The sequence below is a fragment of the Pan troglodytes genome, chromosome 4 (genome assembly GCF_028858775.2).
Source record: "Pan troglodytes isolate AG18354 chromosome 4, NHGRI_mPanTro3-v2.0_pri, whole genome shotgun sequence".
Lineage (NCBI taxonomy): Eukaryota > Metazoa > Chordata > Mammalia > Primates > Hominidae > Pan > Pan troglodytes.
This window is the reverse complement of record NC_072402.2, coordinates 133,789,708-133,807,089: the sequence shown is the minus strand read 5'-3', so window position 1 is coordinate 133,807,089 and position 17,382 is coordinate 133,789,708. Positions and strand designations below refer to the sequence as shown.

Sequence of the window (17,382 nt, the reverse complement as noted above, 5' to 3'; positions counted from 1 at the left end):
CCATACACATATTATCAGACCCCTTTGCAGGTTTTTCTTCCTCTTCCAGATCTCCAAATGCTGGAGCTACCCAAGGCTCTGTCTCAGGCTCTCTTCTCTCTCTACACTCTCTCCCTGGGAGATCACATCCAGTCACTCTTTTTAAATAGCACCTATATGTACTAACTCCCCAACACTCCATCTCAGCTTAGACCTCTTCCTTGACTCTAGGTTTGAATATCTAACAGCTTTTTTTAACATCTCACTTGGATTTTTAATTGGCTTTCCAAACTTAAACTATCCAAAGTAGACTCTTAGTCTTTTTTTTTTTTTTTTTTTTTACCAGTAGCTTCTTCCCTGCTCTGAATTTTAGGGAAAAAAAATGGCATAACCCTTTAGCTGGCTGTTTAAGGCAAAAACCTTGGTACCGTTCTTGAATCCTCCCTTTCTCTCATGTTCCTCCTCCAACCCCTATTCTAGTCCTATCTGTTCTACCTCCAAAATATGTCTCAAGTTCCTCTGTGTCCTTCCATCTCTAGTGCCACCACCCTGGTCCTCCATCATGTCTTGCCTGGATGACTGTAACGGCCTCCTAATTGGCTTCCCAGCTGCTACTCCTACCCTCCACTTCAACCCACTTTCCACGCAAAAACCAAAACAATCATTTAAAAACATATTTAACAATTAAGAAGACAATTCTATGTATAATAGCATCACAAAGTATAAAACACTTAAGAATCAATCTAGCAAAGGATATGAAAGACTTGTACACTGAACACTGCAAAAAATTGTTGAGATAAATTAGAGAAGACACAAATAAATGGAAAGACATCCCATGTTCATGAATTGGAAGACTTACTATTATTAAAATGTCAATAGTACTCAAAGTGATCTGCAGATTCAATATAATCCATATCAAAATCCTAATGATATATTTGGCAGACAGAAAAAAATCTACCCTAAAATTCATACAAAAATCTCAAGGAATTTCCAATAGCCACAACAATTTTGAAAAAGAAAAACAAAGTTGAAGGACTCATACTTACTAATTTTAAAACTTACGCCAAGGCTACAATAATCAAAACAGTGTGGTACTGACATAAAGACTGACATACAGACCAATGGCATAGAGTAGAGAGGCCAGAAATAAACCCTTGCCTGTATGGTCAAATAATTTTCAACAAGGGTGCTGAGATCATTCAATGGAGAAAGGACAATCTTTTCCCAGCACTGGGTAGCCACGTGGAAAACGGGGTAGCCACATGGAAAACTGGGTAGCCACATGGAAAAGAATGAAGTTGGGCCCTTTCCTTATTTCATATACAAAAATGAACTAAAAATGAATAAAAGGCCTACATGTAAGAACTAAAATTCTTAGAAGAAAACAGGAGAAAAGCTTCATGACATTAAATTTGGCAATGATTTCTTGGACATGACACCAAAAGCACAGGCAATAAAAGAATAAATAAATATTGTGAACTTCATCTAAATTAAAGATGTTTATGCATCAAAGGACACTGTCAACAGAGTAAAGAGGCAACCCACAGAATGGGAGAAAATATTTGAAAATCATATATCTGATAAGGAATCAATATCAGAATACATAAAGAACTCCTAAAATGTAATAACTAAAAAAGAAAAAAAAATTTTAAAAATGGGCAAAGGAATCAAATAGACATTTCTCCAAAGAAGAAATATAAATGACCAATAAGCACATGAAAAGAGGCTCAACATCACTAATCATTAAAAAACAAAACAAAATCAAAACCACAATGAAATATCACTTCACATTCAATAGAATGGTTATTACCAAAAACCAGAAAATAACAAGTATTAGAGAGGATGTGGAGCAACTGGAATCCTTGTGCACTGTTGGGGGGAATGTAACATAGTGCAGCCACGATGGAAACACTATAGCAATTCCCCCCCCCCTCCCAAATTAAAAATAGAATTACCATATGATTTATCAATTCGACTTCTGGGTATAACCAAACTAATTTAAAACAGGGACCAAACTAATTTAAAACAGGGACTCTGACAGACATCTGTACACCCACATTCATTGCACCATTATTCACAAGAGCCAGAAGGTAGAAGCAAGCCTAATGTACATCAAAAGATGAGTGAATAAACAAAGTGAGTGGTATATATATGCAATGGAATATTATTCAGCCTCAAAAATGGAGGAAATTCTGACACACACTACAACATGGATAAGCCTTGAAGATATTATGCTAAGTGAAATAAGCCAGTCACAAAGAACAAATACTGATTCCACTTACATGAAATACCTAAGAACTCCAATTCATAGAGACAGAAAATAGAACAGAGATTATCAAGGGCAGAAGGGAAGGGAGAATGGGTAGTTAGTGTTTAATGGAACGGATCAGTTTTGCAAGATGAAGAGATTGGTTGCACAACAATGGGAAATGTACTGAATACCACTGAATTGTATACTTAAAATAGTTGAAGTGGTAAATTCTATGCCATGTATATTTTACTAAATATAAAATATATATCTGATCATTGCACACCCCTCTCTATCTCCCTCCCCCAACTAAAACCCTCCAGTGGTTTCTCATTGTCTTAAGGATAATGTCTAAAATTCTTAATACTAATTATGATAGTACTTAGCCTATGAGGCCCAGTACAGTCTAGCTCCCAAACCTCTCACCAGAGGAATTGTCTCTCTTCTCTCTAGCCACACAAAACTCTCTCACATTGTCTCAGAGCCTTTCTGACACTGTTCTTCAGACTGAATTCTCTTCCCCACCCTCTTCATTCTTCAGGTCTCAGTGACCTCCATCGCCTCCCCAAGTGATGGCGAGCTCCAGCACTGCAGGGACTGTTAGGGCCTGCATGGGTGACAGGGTGCAGCAGCTCTGGGGAGCCTCCTCTAACAGGCCTGAGGCCAGAGCTCCAGCTGCTGCCTTCCACCTCCAGGTCCTGGAGTCCTCTCCCCAACCACAAGTGGGTGTGCTGTGCCTGTTTTCTCTGCCTAAGGCTGTGTCTTCGGTTTCCCATGCAGGGGTGTGTGTGCATGCCTCTGTGTGTGTGTGTGTGTGTGTGTGTGTGTGTGAATGAATGTGCGTGTGTATAGAGGTTGTCCCAGACTCCTCCCCTATCCACCCACCACTTATTCTCTAGGCTGGCTCTCTGGCTTTCTGGAATGGATGAGTTTCTTTCCCTGCCAGATAGGGATGGCCCAAGGTGGCCTCATTTGACTTCTCTGGACAGGGCTTCGGGCCCATCCCTCATTCCATGACTTTCTCTCCTGGCTTTGAAAAGAGTTCTGAGCATAATATTCCAGGCATCTCTTCTAAGAGCATAACACTGAATTATGCTTTCAAGCACAGAGGTATTTTCCTCTCTTTTTTTCCAGACATGAGTTCTGGGGCACTCATGGCTATTGCTAATTCTTAATGCCCTGGCACCATAGAAACAAGTTATGTTCTAGGCTGTGCAAGCAGAGACCTGGCCTGCAGGGGCTTCTCTGGAGGGTAGGGGGTTTTGAGCCCTTCTGACCACCTGGCATTCATGTCTGCTTGTCCACGGCTGCCTTGACTACCCCTCCTGGCCTCTGGTATAGTTGAGCAGAAGGGAGAAGCGTGGTTAAGAATGGCTGGATTTGTGTTTCAGCCTCTCCCTATTCTGTGACCTGGCAAACTACTTTAGCTCTCTAAGCTTCTATTTCTGCAGCAGTAAAATGAGAATTTTAATAGTACTTACCTGTGTCATAGTATCAGTGCAACTAATAGAACAAATAATGCACATAGGTGCATAGCCCAATACAGCAGGCCTCTCTGGCCCCATGGCTGAGCTGGCCTCTCAGTTGGCCAATGTGGCCAGGTTTAGGCCACCCCTGTCCCCTGTGTGGGAAAGGCATACCCCATCCTGGGAGGCCTCAGGGCCCAATGCTGAGGGTCTTTGCCGTCCTCCCTACATCCCAGAAAGCTTTGTATTCCCAGAGTGACAGCAAAGACAGAAGTGGACTAAGAAGAGCCCATTCCCCTTCTTCCTCTCCTTCCATTTCCTTGGTTGGGGCTCAGTGGTCAGGGCTCAGGCAAGGCCTGGGCAACCTCCTTCTAGCTTGGGCTACCCTCTGGCCTTCTGATGGGGTGAGGCACACCTCCCTCCCCAAAATCACCCACCCCTGGAAACACACAGTGCTGGCCCCTCAGCTCTAAGGGACCATCCTCCAGATGGCAGCCCTAATGAATGCTTAGCCCGAGTCTTCATGAGAAAAGAAGGGGTATGGATGGTTAGGAACCAAAAAAGGGAATCTGACCTTCTTTGGTGGGAGGGGAAGGCTGTGCCTTGTCCTCAACCACAGGGAGGATTTCTCTCCAGGGAGAGTTTGGAGAATAGAGTGGAGCCCACATTACTAGGGGGTGGGGCAAAGTCAGGGCAGGGAGTGGCAGGGACAAATGAAGGGGAGAACTAGAAACACACATATTAGTGTTTGGCATTTATAATGGATACTGTAGTGATTTTTTACTTTAAATTTAAGGGTCTTTAAAACTTATGCTGATCACCTCTTTGGTTTCCGAGGTCATCTTGGTAAAGTGCAGTGTGTGTATTTTAGGTGCTCAAAGTGAAGCATAGCATAGGATACTCAGCATGAGCAAGGCCCTCACTAGCCGCCCAAGCCTGCATGGCTGCGGGGGAGGTGGGAACAGCAGGACAGAGCTATGGGAGAGTGACGGAAACCGAATTCACACCCAAGGTTAAGCCTTACCTCTCAGGACACCTTCTCCCTTGGTCCCCTAGCCTGATGCCTTCACCTTCAGGTAAGTTCCTTCCATTCCTCTCATCTCTTCCCACTTCTGGGAGCTCCTGGGCATTCCTGCTTCCAAATCCTTCATTATCTGTCACAGAACCACAGTGCTATCCTCAGAGTCACTAAGAACACACAGGCTGTAGTGCCATTATCTGGTTGACAATTCTCTTCCCCCCCATCAGTAGAGAAGCCTCACGAGAATGACATGTCTATTCCCCAGGGTCTAACATGGGGGTGCACATAGGTAGCCCTCAACAAATATTTGTGGAACCAATGGATGAATGATTTTAATGGATTGATGTCATATCTCTCTTTCCTCAGACTGGAAGCTATTTAAGAGAGGGCCTCTGTCTGCCACTACCATTGCTGTATTCCCAGCAGCAGTGGACTGACCAGCAGTAGTGCTGGGGATATATCTTTGGGTCATTGGTTCCATGAAGTGAAATGAGCTCCGCCTGCTGGAGTGAATCAGCCTTGGCAGAGATGGGTGTGGGTGGGAAGGAGGTCTGTCCCATTCTCTAGGAAAGTGGGCCAGCCCACCTGTGGGAAAGACACAAATAAAGGCTCTCCGGCGCATTGATCCTGAGCAGTCCCAGACGGCAGGATAAAAATAAGGCCACCTAATGTTGTACCAAGCATTTTATATAGATCATCTCATTTCATCTTCACGATGGACCCATGAAGTAGATGTGACGGTCATCTCCCTATTACAGAAGAGGAGACCCTGGGAGGTCACATGACTGGCCCCAGGCCACACAGGTAGGGGGCAACGGCACCACAACCACATGATACCACCTCTCAGAGTCCTGAGGATATTCTAGATGCCAGAGATTACGGGAGCCGGGGAAGGAATCTGAATGTGGGTTGGCACAGAGGGGATGGGCCTGGAAAACGTGGACTTATGCTGTTGTCAGTGGTGGTCACTGAGAGTCAGGAGGTGTGGGTTCCAGTCCCAGCTCAGCTATTTTACGTGCTGCTGATGGTTCTCCCTTCCCTGGGCCTTGGTCTCCTCATCTGCATAATGGGATTATGCTGGCAACCACTTCACAGGTTGGTGCTGAGGACTCAAAAGTCCAGCACACAGGCAGGGGATCACCATGCTGGAGGGAAGGTACTTCCAAGTAATAAGAGGAATAAAGTGCGGGGTGAAGGCAACACTGAAAACTTGAAACCCCAGGACCGGAGGAGGGTGAAATAAAAACCTGTTTGGCAAAGACAGGCTCAAACCCCCATGAGCTGTCTGGCTGTCTGAGGGCTGGCTGCTGGAATCTCCCCAAAACCATCCCTCGGGGCTCCTTTCTGAGCTTCTCCAGAGCAGAATTGAGGTGTGGAGGAGCATGATGGCCTCAGGTCAGCACACTGTACCATGCACACAGGACGTATGTTTCTTTGGTTTTATTATTACAAACACACCATGGCTCTGTCACAATAGGGAAATCTGAGCTCTACATGCTCTACATACCATTTCTTATCTACCTGGACAGGGCCCCTTAAAAGCCTCCAAGCCACGTGTAGATGCGAGACACATTTGACAGAACAGTTCAACTCATAGCTTATAATGATGCCATTTCTCCAGCTGTGCAAGGGCTTTACAAAAACTGTGCCAGGACTTCCCATGAGGCTGGATTGCTTGATTCATGTTTTATGAGCCCCACAATACTGAAGCTCCTTTTCCAGGGACTTGGCATAGGCAGTCAATTCCACATTTGGGATAGGTCCTCTCTGGAAGTGAATGTCAGGCAGTGACATCCAAGTTTCTGCATGCAGTGGGTTAACAGCCATGTTTAGGGGGAACATGATTTAAAAAGTACATCTCTCTCCCTCCTCCCCCACATGCACAAGGCTCACATCTCATTATGGTGCGGCCCATGTACATTGAAGTGTGATACTTGGTTTTGAAAACATTCAAACAGTCTCTGTGGAAATCTGAGAGAAATTGGCGGGGAGCTGCCGTGGTGCATTCCTCCTGTAGTGCTTCAAGCTAATGCTTCATCCTCTCTAATAACTTTTGATAGACAGGGGCTGAAAAAGAGAAGTTGGTAACGTCAAATAGGTGCAGATCTCCCCATGTCTGTCTAGGACACTGTCAGAATCTCAAGGACCAGGGCCAAGCAGCCTCCTTCTGCCATGCTCTCCTGCACATAGCAGGTGCTTTGTGGTTTGTGAAACTTCACTCTTTACTCAAGGCCCGATGTTCTGGTTTTCTGTACCTATCAACTTGGAACTAGATCCTCACCATGGGTTCCTGCCAAGCCCTTTGCAATATTCCCAGACTTCCTAAGCTGAAAACTCACCTTAACCCTAAAAGGTTGTTACTCTTATTATCCTCATCTTACAGAGAAGAAAATGGGGTGCTCTGGGTCTGACCCCAAGTCACCCTGCTGTTCTGACTCCAAAGGCCAGGCTTCTTTTACTGCACCATGATGTTCTTATCTATATACAGCAGATGGCAGGCTTGGGCTTGCTTGGGGGTAAGGCCTAAACAGGTCTGCAATGACTTCAAACCCAGACCAGACTCACCTAGTCGCACAGACCTCTGGGAAGCCTGAAAGAAAACACAAGGTGTCAGGTTTTCTAGTGAAAGTTATACCTGCAACTGCTTATGACAATGGCTTTGCCCATTGCCACCCCTACTCAGAAAAAATGCTGGGGCGAGGAAGAGGAAGGGGAAGGTGGAACTTATAGGCACCAGGGAGTTCCTCAGGTGGCCTTGGCAGACATAAGTTGTGCAAGGCCCTATCAAGTGTGCCTTCAGGTGGACATTCCTAGGAGACCCCCAAGCCAGGCTTTCCCACTGAGACTACAGCCTAGAGTTGAGGGAGCTGGGGCTGCACAGAGGTGGCCTCAGGAGTAGAAGCTCAGGGCCAAGAATCCTTCTCGAGGGCACTAAGGAGACCCCTGTGTACAAAAGTAAAGTGACACGGTAAGCTCCAGGCCTCTGGGTTTAGGATGGCTCCCTGCAGCCTCTCCTCTTGAAGTGCAATCTTTCTGTAAGGCACCTCACATTCCCAAGAGGCTCCACCTGACCCGAAGTAGCAAAAGAGCCAAGTGGGGCACTGAGCACTGGGCAAGCTGGGGAGCAGGAAAGGAAGCTCAGAAAGAGCCAGAGAGGGTTTGAGAGGGAGGTGGGGCTGGGGCAAGGAAGGGATGGCTCCACACACATAGCGAGCCCAGTATCCCTGTATCCAGAATACATACAGTGCCCAGGAGAGCCCCAGCCTCACCCAGGATGGGCAATGCCATGGACAGCAGAAGAGTGACCCAGAGGCCCCGGCTCAGGGCAGGCCTGGCCACTGTAAGATGAACTTGGGATGGGCTGCCCTCTTGGGCAGATGGCTTCCAGAGCTATGTCTGTTCTCTCCAGCAGTGACTTCCCCATGATCTGAGGCTCAGAGGCCTCGGTGTGAAAGCCTGCACTTTGGCCCATGAAGGCCAGGGAGTTGCCTTGGTTCTTTACTCTGAATTTGACACAGGCTGGGGCTGAGGATGCCTCAGTGGGAGTGGGGAGAAGTTTTAAGAGAGCCCTGGGGAGCAGCCAAGGAAGACAGGGGCTGGAGAGGCTCCTCTATGGCCCAAACAGAGGACCTGAGGCTGCTCAGGCTAGGTGCAAACCTAGCAGGCATCTTACCCTGGAAAACGCTGATGCTTGTTTGAAGATCTCAAGTGCAGAGTCTGCAAGTTCATCCCCTCTTTCCTGAGGTCTGTTGGCTGAAGAGGAAAGAAAAGGCAGGTTTGACCAGAGTGAAACCATTAGCATGTCATTCGTAACAACCGTGACTGAGGGGCACCAGTGGGCTTTCTGGCTCACATTTCCAAAGACATGTTTTCTCCATAATGTTTCATAACTCATGGTAGAACTTGGCCCATGGGGAGAGAGCGCCAAGAAAGGTGAATGCACACATGAGGAGAGGCAGGACTGAGGTTCAACTGCACTGGAGGCAAGGAACATACACTGAGGTGAGATGCTGTAAGAGGAGTGCTGGGAATCGCGCGGACAGCATCCACGCAAATACAGAAAACTAGGCTGTGTCTGAGGGGAGCTAATATAGCTGGGCAACTCCGCAAAGAGCAATGTGCCCTCACATTCCTTAGTGTGGTGCATTCAAAACCAACAGCTCCCAATTCACTCTGCAATCAGTCACATAGGCACAGTTTAACTATCACAATTACATGTTATTCTCATCATTGTTTAGAACAGTTTTTCTTCTCTCCACCAACTGCCACATGGAGAAAAGGACTGGCTGCAGAGTCAGTGGGGATGCGACACTTACCTGGAGGCTGCAGAACATTGGTGATGACATGGACCACGCCATTTGTGGCCATGATGTCAGGCTCGGCAACAGGCTCCTTGTTGACACTCACCACATTGTTTTTCTAAAAGAAAAACAGAGTAGTGGTTGAAAGTAGAGCATTTATTTATACATTTATATATTTATTTTATTCACTCAGCAAGTGTTTACCGAACAGTTTTCGTTTTTTTCCTTGTTCTTTGTTTTTGAGATGGAGTTTCAATCTTGTCGCCCAGGCTGGAGTGCAGTGGCATGATCTCGACTCACTGCAACCTCCGCCTCCTGGGTTCAAGTGATTCTCCTGCCTCAGCCTCCCGAGTAGCTGTGATTACAGGCTTGTGCCACCACGCCCAGCTAATTTTGTATTTTTAGTAGAGATGAGGTTTCACCACGTTGGCCAGGCTGGACTTGAACTCCTGACCTCAGATGATCCGCCCACTTTGGCCTCCCAAAGTGCTGGGATTACAGGCATGAGCCACTGCACCCGGCCTACTGAACACTTTTCATATGCCAAGTCCTGTGTAAGACTGGGGATACTCCGGTGAATGAAACAGTCCCTGCCCTTGACAGACCTTCAGTGTGGTGGATTAATTCAAATCTCCTGCGTGGATTTAGCACTTTGCAATTTACATAATGCTTTTTTGTGTGATCCACTCAGTCCTCACAGCAGTGTATGATAAGGAGAGTAGATATTATTGTCCCATTCCACAGAAGAGGAGACTGAGACTGAAGACAGGCGAAGTGCCTCTTTTAAGCTAAGTAGGTGGAACAGCTGGAAATGGAAGACAGGCCTCCTGCTCTGGGCAAAAGGCTCTTTCCATTTTGCCTGGGTGCCTGACTTAAGATTTTCTCATAGGAGGCCCACCCAGGGCAAATCTATCTCAGGCCTTCCTGAAGGGCCATGTGACAAACTCAAGGGGGTAGGAGGCACAGAAGCCTGTGACAGACAGGACCCCAGCATCTGAAACCAGGTGCGAGGAGATTCTTGAATGACCTGCTAAAGTCAAACAAGTCATCCCCGTGCCTACCTCCCTACATGCATATCTTCCTATGCTCCTGGTGAGAAACTGGTGAGCAATGGATGGCTGAAGACCAAGAGAGAGGAGCAGAGAGTAGAAGCCAGCCACACACTGAAGAGCGGTCCCTCCACAGAGGGGTCAGTGGCCTCTGCAGGTGCAGCCAGGGAGATTTCTGGAGCTCGGCTGGCTATCTGCTTTAGGAACACTCTTAGTGCAGTTACAAAGTTATATCATCAATGTGCAGAGCAAGGGAAGGCTCACAGAGCAAGTGTCAGAACTCAAAAAGCCTCTTGGGATGGTCTGGTTCATGGTACAACTCAGTGAAGCCCTGGGTTTGGGGGGTGGGATGGTGTGAGTAGAGACTGATCTCTTCAGTCACGTAACTAGTTGCCTACAACCTCCTTAAGAGAAGGAAGATCTAATAGCCTCTCTCAGATGCCAAATCAGATGCTCTATTCCCTTGTAAATCTGGAAGTTCTTACTCATGTCTAACTATGATCTCACTTGATTTCCCTGAAGACCCTCTTCTCTTTTCTCTTTTTCTTTGGGCGAATTACGCTCAGAGATTCGGGCTGCAACTTGAAGGTTGTGTGTGTATAATGCCATCCTGGGGGTGAGATATGTCCTGGAAGCCCTGCCCTGGGGAAATTTAGCCAGCCTTTGATTTGCAGGACACTTACCAAGCTGACTTCCAGCTTGTCACCTTGGAGAGACTTTAGCCGCACCAGGGCCCCGATGCCTCCGCTAACCAGGATTTCATCACCAATGTGGTATTTCAGGATGTTGGCAAGTTCCTTGGCATCTCCTGCAGGTTGCGGGAAAAGGAGATAGAGTTAATCCCAAGAATGGTAATTAGCCTGGTCAAGGAGGGCCCAGAGGAGAAGATGTAAGTGGTCACCCCTGAAATGAAGAACTCCCTGCCCAGGGAATAAGCACTTATTAAGCTCCCACTGTATACTCAACGTTGTGACCCACAATCTGTCTAATGGTCAGAGGACACAAAGCACATGTTCATGACCACAAATCTGCCCCAGCAGTCAGTTGGCCTCTGGGTTAAATATGCTGTCTGGGATGCTGGGCTCCCTGGCTGCTGAGAAGGAGTTAATCCATACTCCTCTGTGAGTATGACTCATGTTTCCATGAGATAAATATTTGCTTGGAAAGCCAGGGACCTTTCCAGCACCGGCATCTGGGACGTTTCATCATCAGCATGGCTCCTGACGGTTATAACACAGTAGTGCAATATTTACACATTCTGCCCTCAAATGCACATTCTGTTTGAGATGGCTATTTCCTGAAGGGAGAACTTAAAAGAGTAGACAGCTGTACTGTGGAGGAGCCATGGAGCCGATGAGGTCAGGGCTGAGGGGGATATTCCCTCCGCAGCATCTCTCCTCATCACGTCTCAGCATTCCTTTCAGCCCACATCAGTGTCTCCAGCAACTGGGGCAGGCATCTGGTTGCCCATAAAGGTGCAGAGGCATTTCCCAAATTAAGTGTGGGAGGTCATTCCGAAAGTTTCCAGCTGCCCTCTCATCTCGGATACTCCCATTACCAGCCAAAGGGCTAAATTTCCCCAGGGCTTATGAACAGCTATTTCCAGCATCTTGAAACTGAGAAGGGAGGAAGTTTTAACTTATTTTGGAGAGTTCACTTGGTTATTGACAAATCCACATGCGTGCCAGAGGATGGAGCCACTGGGTACCAACTGATTTTCAAACATCCACAACCTGGAGCTGACAAGGTTCCCCTTCCACAAAATATTGCCTGGAAGTACAGAGCCACACCAGCCCCTGGGGTGCATGGGATGTCCTTTCAATATCTCTAACACCTGGACCAACCTCTAACACTCTCTGTCCCCCAGGGGTGCCTCAGGCCTGGGGGAGGGTGTGTTTGGGAAGCTTTTCCCATCCCCCTCCTCAACTCCCACATAACTGAAAACAAAAAGAAAGCCAAGCTGGCTCGGGCCACTTGGGGAATATTCCATTCTTGCTGGACAGAGAGAGGATGAAAAGTTTATGTTCAGAATGAACTTCTCCCCTCTCCTTAGGAACATACGTCAGCATCACAGACACAGGCATTCATTTAGCAATAAAGAAAATTAAACAGGACACAAATTCAACTTAGAGCTGCCTGCAACCTGAACTTTCTATTCTGCTCTAGAGCAGGAAGGGAGGTGTAGACAATGTGGGCCCCAAGGTTTGTCAAGGTCCTTCCTCTTCCTCCTCCTTTTCCTTGGTCTCATCTTTCTGTGAGAGTGGAAGCATCTCCCACAGGCATGCATCTGAGCTAAACACTGCAACTCCCATTCCTGCTCCCCCTGCCCCCATCGTCATGGCTATTACTGACCAGGCTGTCTGCCTGGCCCTGTGTGTGGCATCCTATTTAATCCTCCCAACACAGGCTGCAAGATACTCTTACCTTCCTCATTTTTCTTAGCCACTCGTAACCAGTAGATCCCCTGCCAAACATCCTCAACTAGATCTCTCAGAGCCATGACTAACTTCTTGGGAAAGCTTTTGTCTGGAGGGATAGTCAGTGCAGGTAACTGGCTTTATTATCACTGTGCTCATAGGTCTCCAGTGGGAAACATGCCTCAGTGACTGGGCTGGTCGCAGCCACCCTCAATTCTTTTCTACTCCTCTCTGCCTGGTTTCCTGCCCAGGAGGCTGAGCTCTATGAACTGCATCAGTGGGCTCCCTCCTGCTCTCGCATCAGCCAACGAGAGACCCAGATGGCAACTGTCTGAGAGGGAGGCTCGGGCGCTGAGTGGTCCCCCTTGCATGGTTCTGACAGTGGCTGGCTGCACATGGCTCTGGCTGCTGTTCTGTGCCCTTGTCCAAGGCTCATGACCTCCCTGGTTCCGGCTCTCATCCTCCCATTCCCCCAGGCCTAGGGGTAGTAAAGGCTTCCCAGGGTTGCTAGTCCCTGGTTGGCCTCATCCTTTGCTAGTTCCTTTAGTCCCGCCCACTCTTTCACTAATAGTCTTGTCATAAAATCCCTTCAAGTCAATCCTTGATATGCCAACTGTTTGCTGCTTGGGCCCTGAGGGATCATTACTTTAGAAAAATGGAGACGTGTACTTAAGTTGGTCTTTACCCAAGAGTCTGCTCCGTTCTCTTGGTGGCAGGGCTCGGAAGGCTTCATTTGTGGGAGCGAAGACTGTGTAGACTCCTTCCCGGTTGAGGGTCTCCGTCAGTCCTGCAGACTGGATGGCAGCTACCAGCATGCTGTAGATACACACACAGAAAATGTCACCTGTCAACAGGTATTTTCCTTAAATACCTCACCACGGCTGAGAGGTATTTTCCTTAAATACCTCACCACTGAGGATAGTAGAGTCCAGGCCACTGGAATGCACACACCTTGGTTTTCACGCCCACCCTATGCACAAAGAGGGAGTGATTCCAGGCTCCATCTCTCTCCACCCAGCAAAAATGCTAAGCTCTGTTAAATGGCCAGACGTCAGAGGCCACAGGAGAAAGGAGGGAAAAGAAAGGGCAGAGGTATGGCTGACCCAGAGACTAGTTGAGCCTCCAGGGATATGATTCTGGGAGGGCAGAGGGGTGTGCTCTCCAGGCCCTTGTGCAGGTGGCTGAAGTCAGTGACAGGGAAACATTCAATATGACAGCACCCCGAGGTGAATGAGCAAGTCAGAAATGGAGATAGCCGGGCAAGAAAACAAACTCACAAGGGTGCTTCAGTTGCAATAAACAGATACTGCGCAGAGAGTGAGAGGCTCATCGTGCACTGTAAACTATGTGCTCTTGGCTCACTTGGAGCTTTACAATGAGAGGGTGATGTTTTCCTTGCACTTCAGTCATAAAAATGTAGTCCCCCTCCCTGCTTCCCATGCATGTGAAGATTACACTCTTAGAAGTAACCCTTCTTCCCAATGTAAGCTTTCAAGGCGACCCTTGCCTTTTCCCCATCCCAAGTCTGGAAGGTCGCAGCAGTGCACTGCTAGTGTTAATTGAATCCCCAAGGTAGAAGAAAGCTTGACAAATAGCTGGGGCCCCACATCCCACTCCAGCATGACCACTGGGCAGAAGCTCCACCCGGGGATGGAACTAATTACCTAAAGCGATTGTCTCCCTTCAGGACATCCATGACAGTCCCCATTGGGGGGGTCAGCACCCGGTCCATCGTGAACAGGGTCCCGTACCTCCCCCTCTTGTCGTGGGCCGCGATGCAGCTGTTCTCAATGCACAGGCTCTGCACAGAAGAGGGACAGAGAAAGAAAGGACTGGTTATACTCCCACGAGGGGCCTCCTGATTTGTTCAGAGCATGTAGCAGGGTCATTATCCATGAAGATGAAGGAGTATACACTGGGATGGGTTATTAAGGCTGGGATAAAATGATGTATTTTCTCCAGGAAATAAAACAATAAATGGTCTTCCTTAAGGAAAGAACGGTTAGAGAGGCCCAAATAAAGTCACACAGAGGTCCCATAATGAGAATATCAGTTACACATGAGGTCCATTGACAATGTTGATATAAATACGTTGAACCCATTTATTTATTTCTTTGTTTAACAGATGATAACCATCTTTAGCCAAATGGTGCTGGTTGGTCCCAGACAAGAGCTATGTTGAGTTGTACTTCCTTTTTGATTTCCAGGGTAACTGTTGGGTTTGAAAACAAAGAAGATACAGCAGAAGAGAGAAGGCACCTTTTGGACCAAGGAGGGCTGTATTTTAGTTTAGGGGGCTTCTCTTCTCATAAGCTCAGAAAGAGTCTGAACTCCATCCCTCCTCCCAGGTGTTAATTCCTGAATTCAAGAAGGACTTATTCCTTCACAATACAGGTTGGATAATTGTGTGGTTTATTCTCAAAGGCCTCCAGAAAAAGAGATTCCAATCCTTCTGCAGGATCTCATTTTGTTATCTATATTTTCCAGAAATTATTTCCTTCCTTGTCAGCAACCAGTTCTCATGCAAACTCCTGCTTATTGAGGACATTTTTTTTTTTACACTAATACAAGTCCCACAGTAAGGAGCTTCCCAGGAGCATGATTTAGGACCCAGAACTTACATTACGATAAACAAAAACTCTCAGTTTTTTGCCGCCCAGAGTTTCCAGGGTCTGTCCATGGTACAGATACTTAGAGGCCAGCTGGTCTTTAATTATGTGGTTCCGAAGCAAATTCCTTGTATGGGCATCAATTGGAGGGGTTCCATCTACAAGAAAGGGTGATGGTTAGGTCCAGAGAGATGTGCTCCTGCAATGAAGAGAGTGATGAGAGATAAATACAGTGAAAAAGCCCATCCCTCCTTGAGTTTGGAAACAGGGATTGAGAAACCAAGTGAAGCTGCCAATATTCCTTAACATCTGGTATCTTCTATGGAGAATTAAAGAAGATCCAGATAATCAAGGGTGTTTGGAGTTTTGCCCTAAGAGGGAAGGGCAGGCACGCACACAACTTGGCCCCCTTCTCTGCCTTCCTGGGGCTGCAGCTCAGCTGTACCCTCACTCTGACCTCTTGACTATACATTGGCAAGTGACCCTGCAAATACAAAGGCAAGGGAATGCTCTGCTCTCCCAGATGTCAAGTCTTGAGTTCTGAGGAATGGCTGCCTCCCAGATGTCAAGTCTTGAGTTCTGAGGAACGGCTCCCCAAAGGCATTCTCTGCACTGCCTAATGAAACAACAGAGCCTCTGAAGTTTCTGCTGAAGTCACATCTGCTTTTGGTTGAGCTGAGTGGAAGTTCTAATGTCCCATGGGGTGCTGTAAATCGGAGAGTGTTGTGGAGGTGACAGGGGTGGGGAAGCTGCCTCCAGGGACAATCTAACAGGGATGATTTCCCCATGTTACCTTTGAATACAGAATTCAGGGGAGCCAGGAGGGTCAACCGCTCACTTCCAGAGAGATGATTGCCGAGGCCGGCTTGTCTGAAAAGGTCAATGGCTGTGGACACATCAGACTCTGCAGCCAATTCAAATAGTGTCTTGGCTACAAGGAAGGAGAAAGTGGGTTCAAAAGTTAAAAGCGCTGTTTTCATTTATCATTCATCCACCCCAGGGCATGACACACATCAGCAGGAATGTCATCTCGTGAGTCAACAACCCCTCTAAACACTGCTGGGGCCCAGCGGGCTTGTGTCATCAGGGGAACAGTCACCTAGAAAATCTAACCAGTCAGGAGGAGAGGGAGGAGAGGTGAGCTCAGTTAGGCAGAGATCAGCCTCTGTCCCAGGCCCTGTGGGCTGCTTGGTCAGGGCACATTCTAACAATGGGAAGAAAGACAGTCTGCGTGATGGCTTCTGTGGTGTAGATAAGGCCAGCAACCACACCCATAGAAGCATTTTGTTTTTTCCTGTGAGATTCCTTCACTCATGGACAGATCTCACTGGAAGACTAGAATGGGGCTAGGATTCCTAATGAGACACAAGCCAAAGTCCATTCAGTCATTCTAACTGGGTCAGTGACCATGGGACAGCTTGGGCACTACTGAGAAAGCACATGCTCTGAGGTCAGCAAATGGCCCTCTTTGCCCATGCACAGCAGGCAGATCTTCTGAAAGGCCTCTGTGATTGAGTCTGTCCCCAGACCCCTTCAATAGCTCCCCACTGCCTCTCCACTGCACTTGCAAGCCTGAAGCTCAAGACGCATCAGTCTGGTCACAACCCACACATTTGCAGTGGCCGAGAAGCTGTGAGCTGGGTCCAGGCAGGGAAGTCGCCCAAAGATCTCTGAATTTCCCCTCCCCCGCCACAAAGGATGGCAGAAGGGATGGTGGGCCAGGCAGGGCCAAGGCCCCCGGAGGCCTGGCCTACCTGAGTCTGGGATGAGTAGCTCATCAATGTAGTGGATCACCCCGTTGGTGGCTAGGATGTCTTTATTGGAGATGATCGCCTTCCCGTTGATAGTGAGCATGTCCCCGCTGCAGCCCACCTCCAGTGTCGTGCCCTCCAGGGTCTCCACAGACAGCCCCGCAACGATGGCTTCAGCACACATAGCTGACTTCAAGATGTGGTTGTTCAGCAGGTCTGGGGTCCAAACAGGCTCAGGTCAAGTCAGGGTCCACTCCAGGATGACCTCAGGGACCACTTGCAGCCTGCCCATGCTGTGAGGATCCTGTTCTCTCAGATGAGGACCCTCAGATGAGGCTGGGGCACCACAGGGCCCAGATCCTCCTCGCCTTCTGCCTGCTGCCCTAGAAAACCAGCTGGGGCCCTGTGGCCACTTTCCAGCTGTGGGACCCTGGGAGAGTCATTTAGCCTCTTTGAACCTCAACTTCCTTATCAGTCAAGTGGACATAAGAATTGCATTCATCTCCTAGGGCTGCTGTGGGGATGACATGAAATTCTGAAC

At 47.8% G+C, this 17,382-nt stretch overlaps 1 protein-coding gene across 1 annotated transcript in view; it reads right to left on the bottom strand.

The window, feature by feature from the left end:
• Nucleotides 1-6,139: 6,139 nt before the first annotated feature.
• TGFBI (transforming growth factor beta induced) overlaps nt 6,140-17,382 on the bottom strand; it is a 34,890-nt gene continuing 23,647 nt past the window's right edge. Inside the window, exons 8-17 of the mRNA XM_001169327.6 lie at nt 16,845-17,057; nt 15,884-16,021; nt 15,103-15,248; nt 14,146-14,282; nt 13,167-13,297; nt 10,748-10,872; nt 9,031-9,133; nt 8,388-8,467; nt 7,280-7,304; nt 6,140-6,781 (exon numbers count right to left, since the gene is read on the bottom strand). Of these exons, the coding sequence (XP_001169327.1) occupies nt 6,741-6,781; nt 7,280-7,304; nt 8,388-8,467; nt 9,031-9,133; nt 10,748-10,872; nt 13,167-13,297; nt 14,146-14,282; nt 15,103-15,248; nt 15,884-16,021; nt 16,845-17,057 (1,139 nt within the window). The 3' untranslated portion in view covers nt 6,140-6,740. The remainder of the gene's footprint in view (nt 6,782-7,279; nt 7,305-8,387; nt 8,468-9,030; nt 9,134-10,747; nt 10,873-13,166; nt 13,298-14,145; nt 14,283-15,102; nt 15,249-15,883; nt 16,022-16,844; nt 17,058-17,382) is intronic.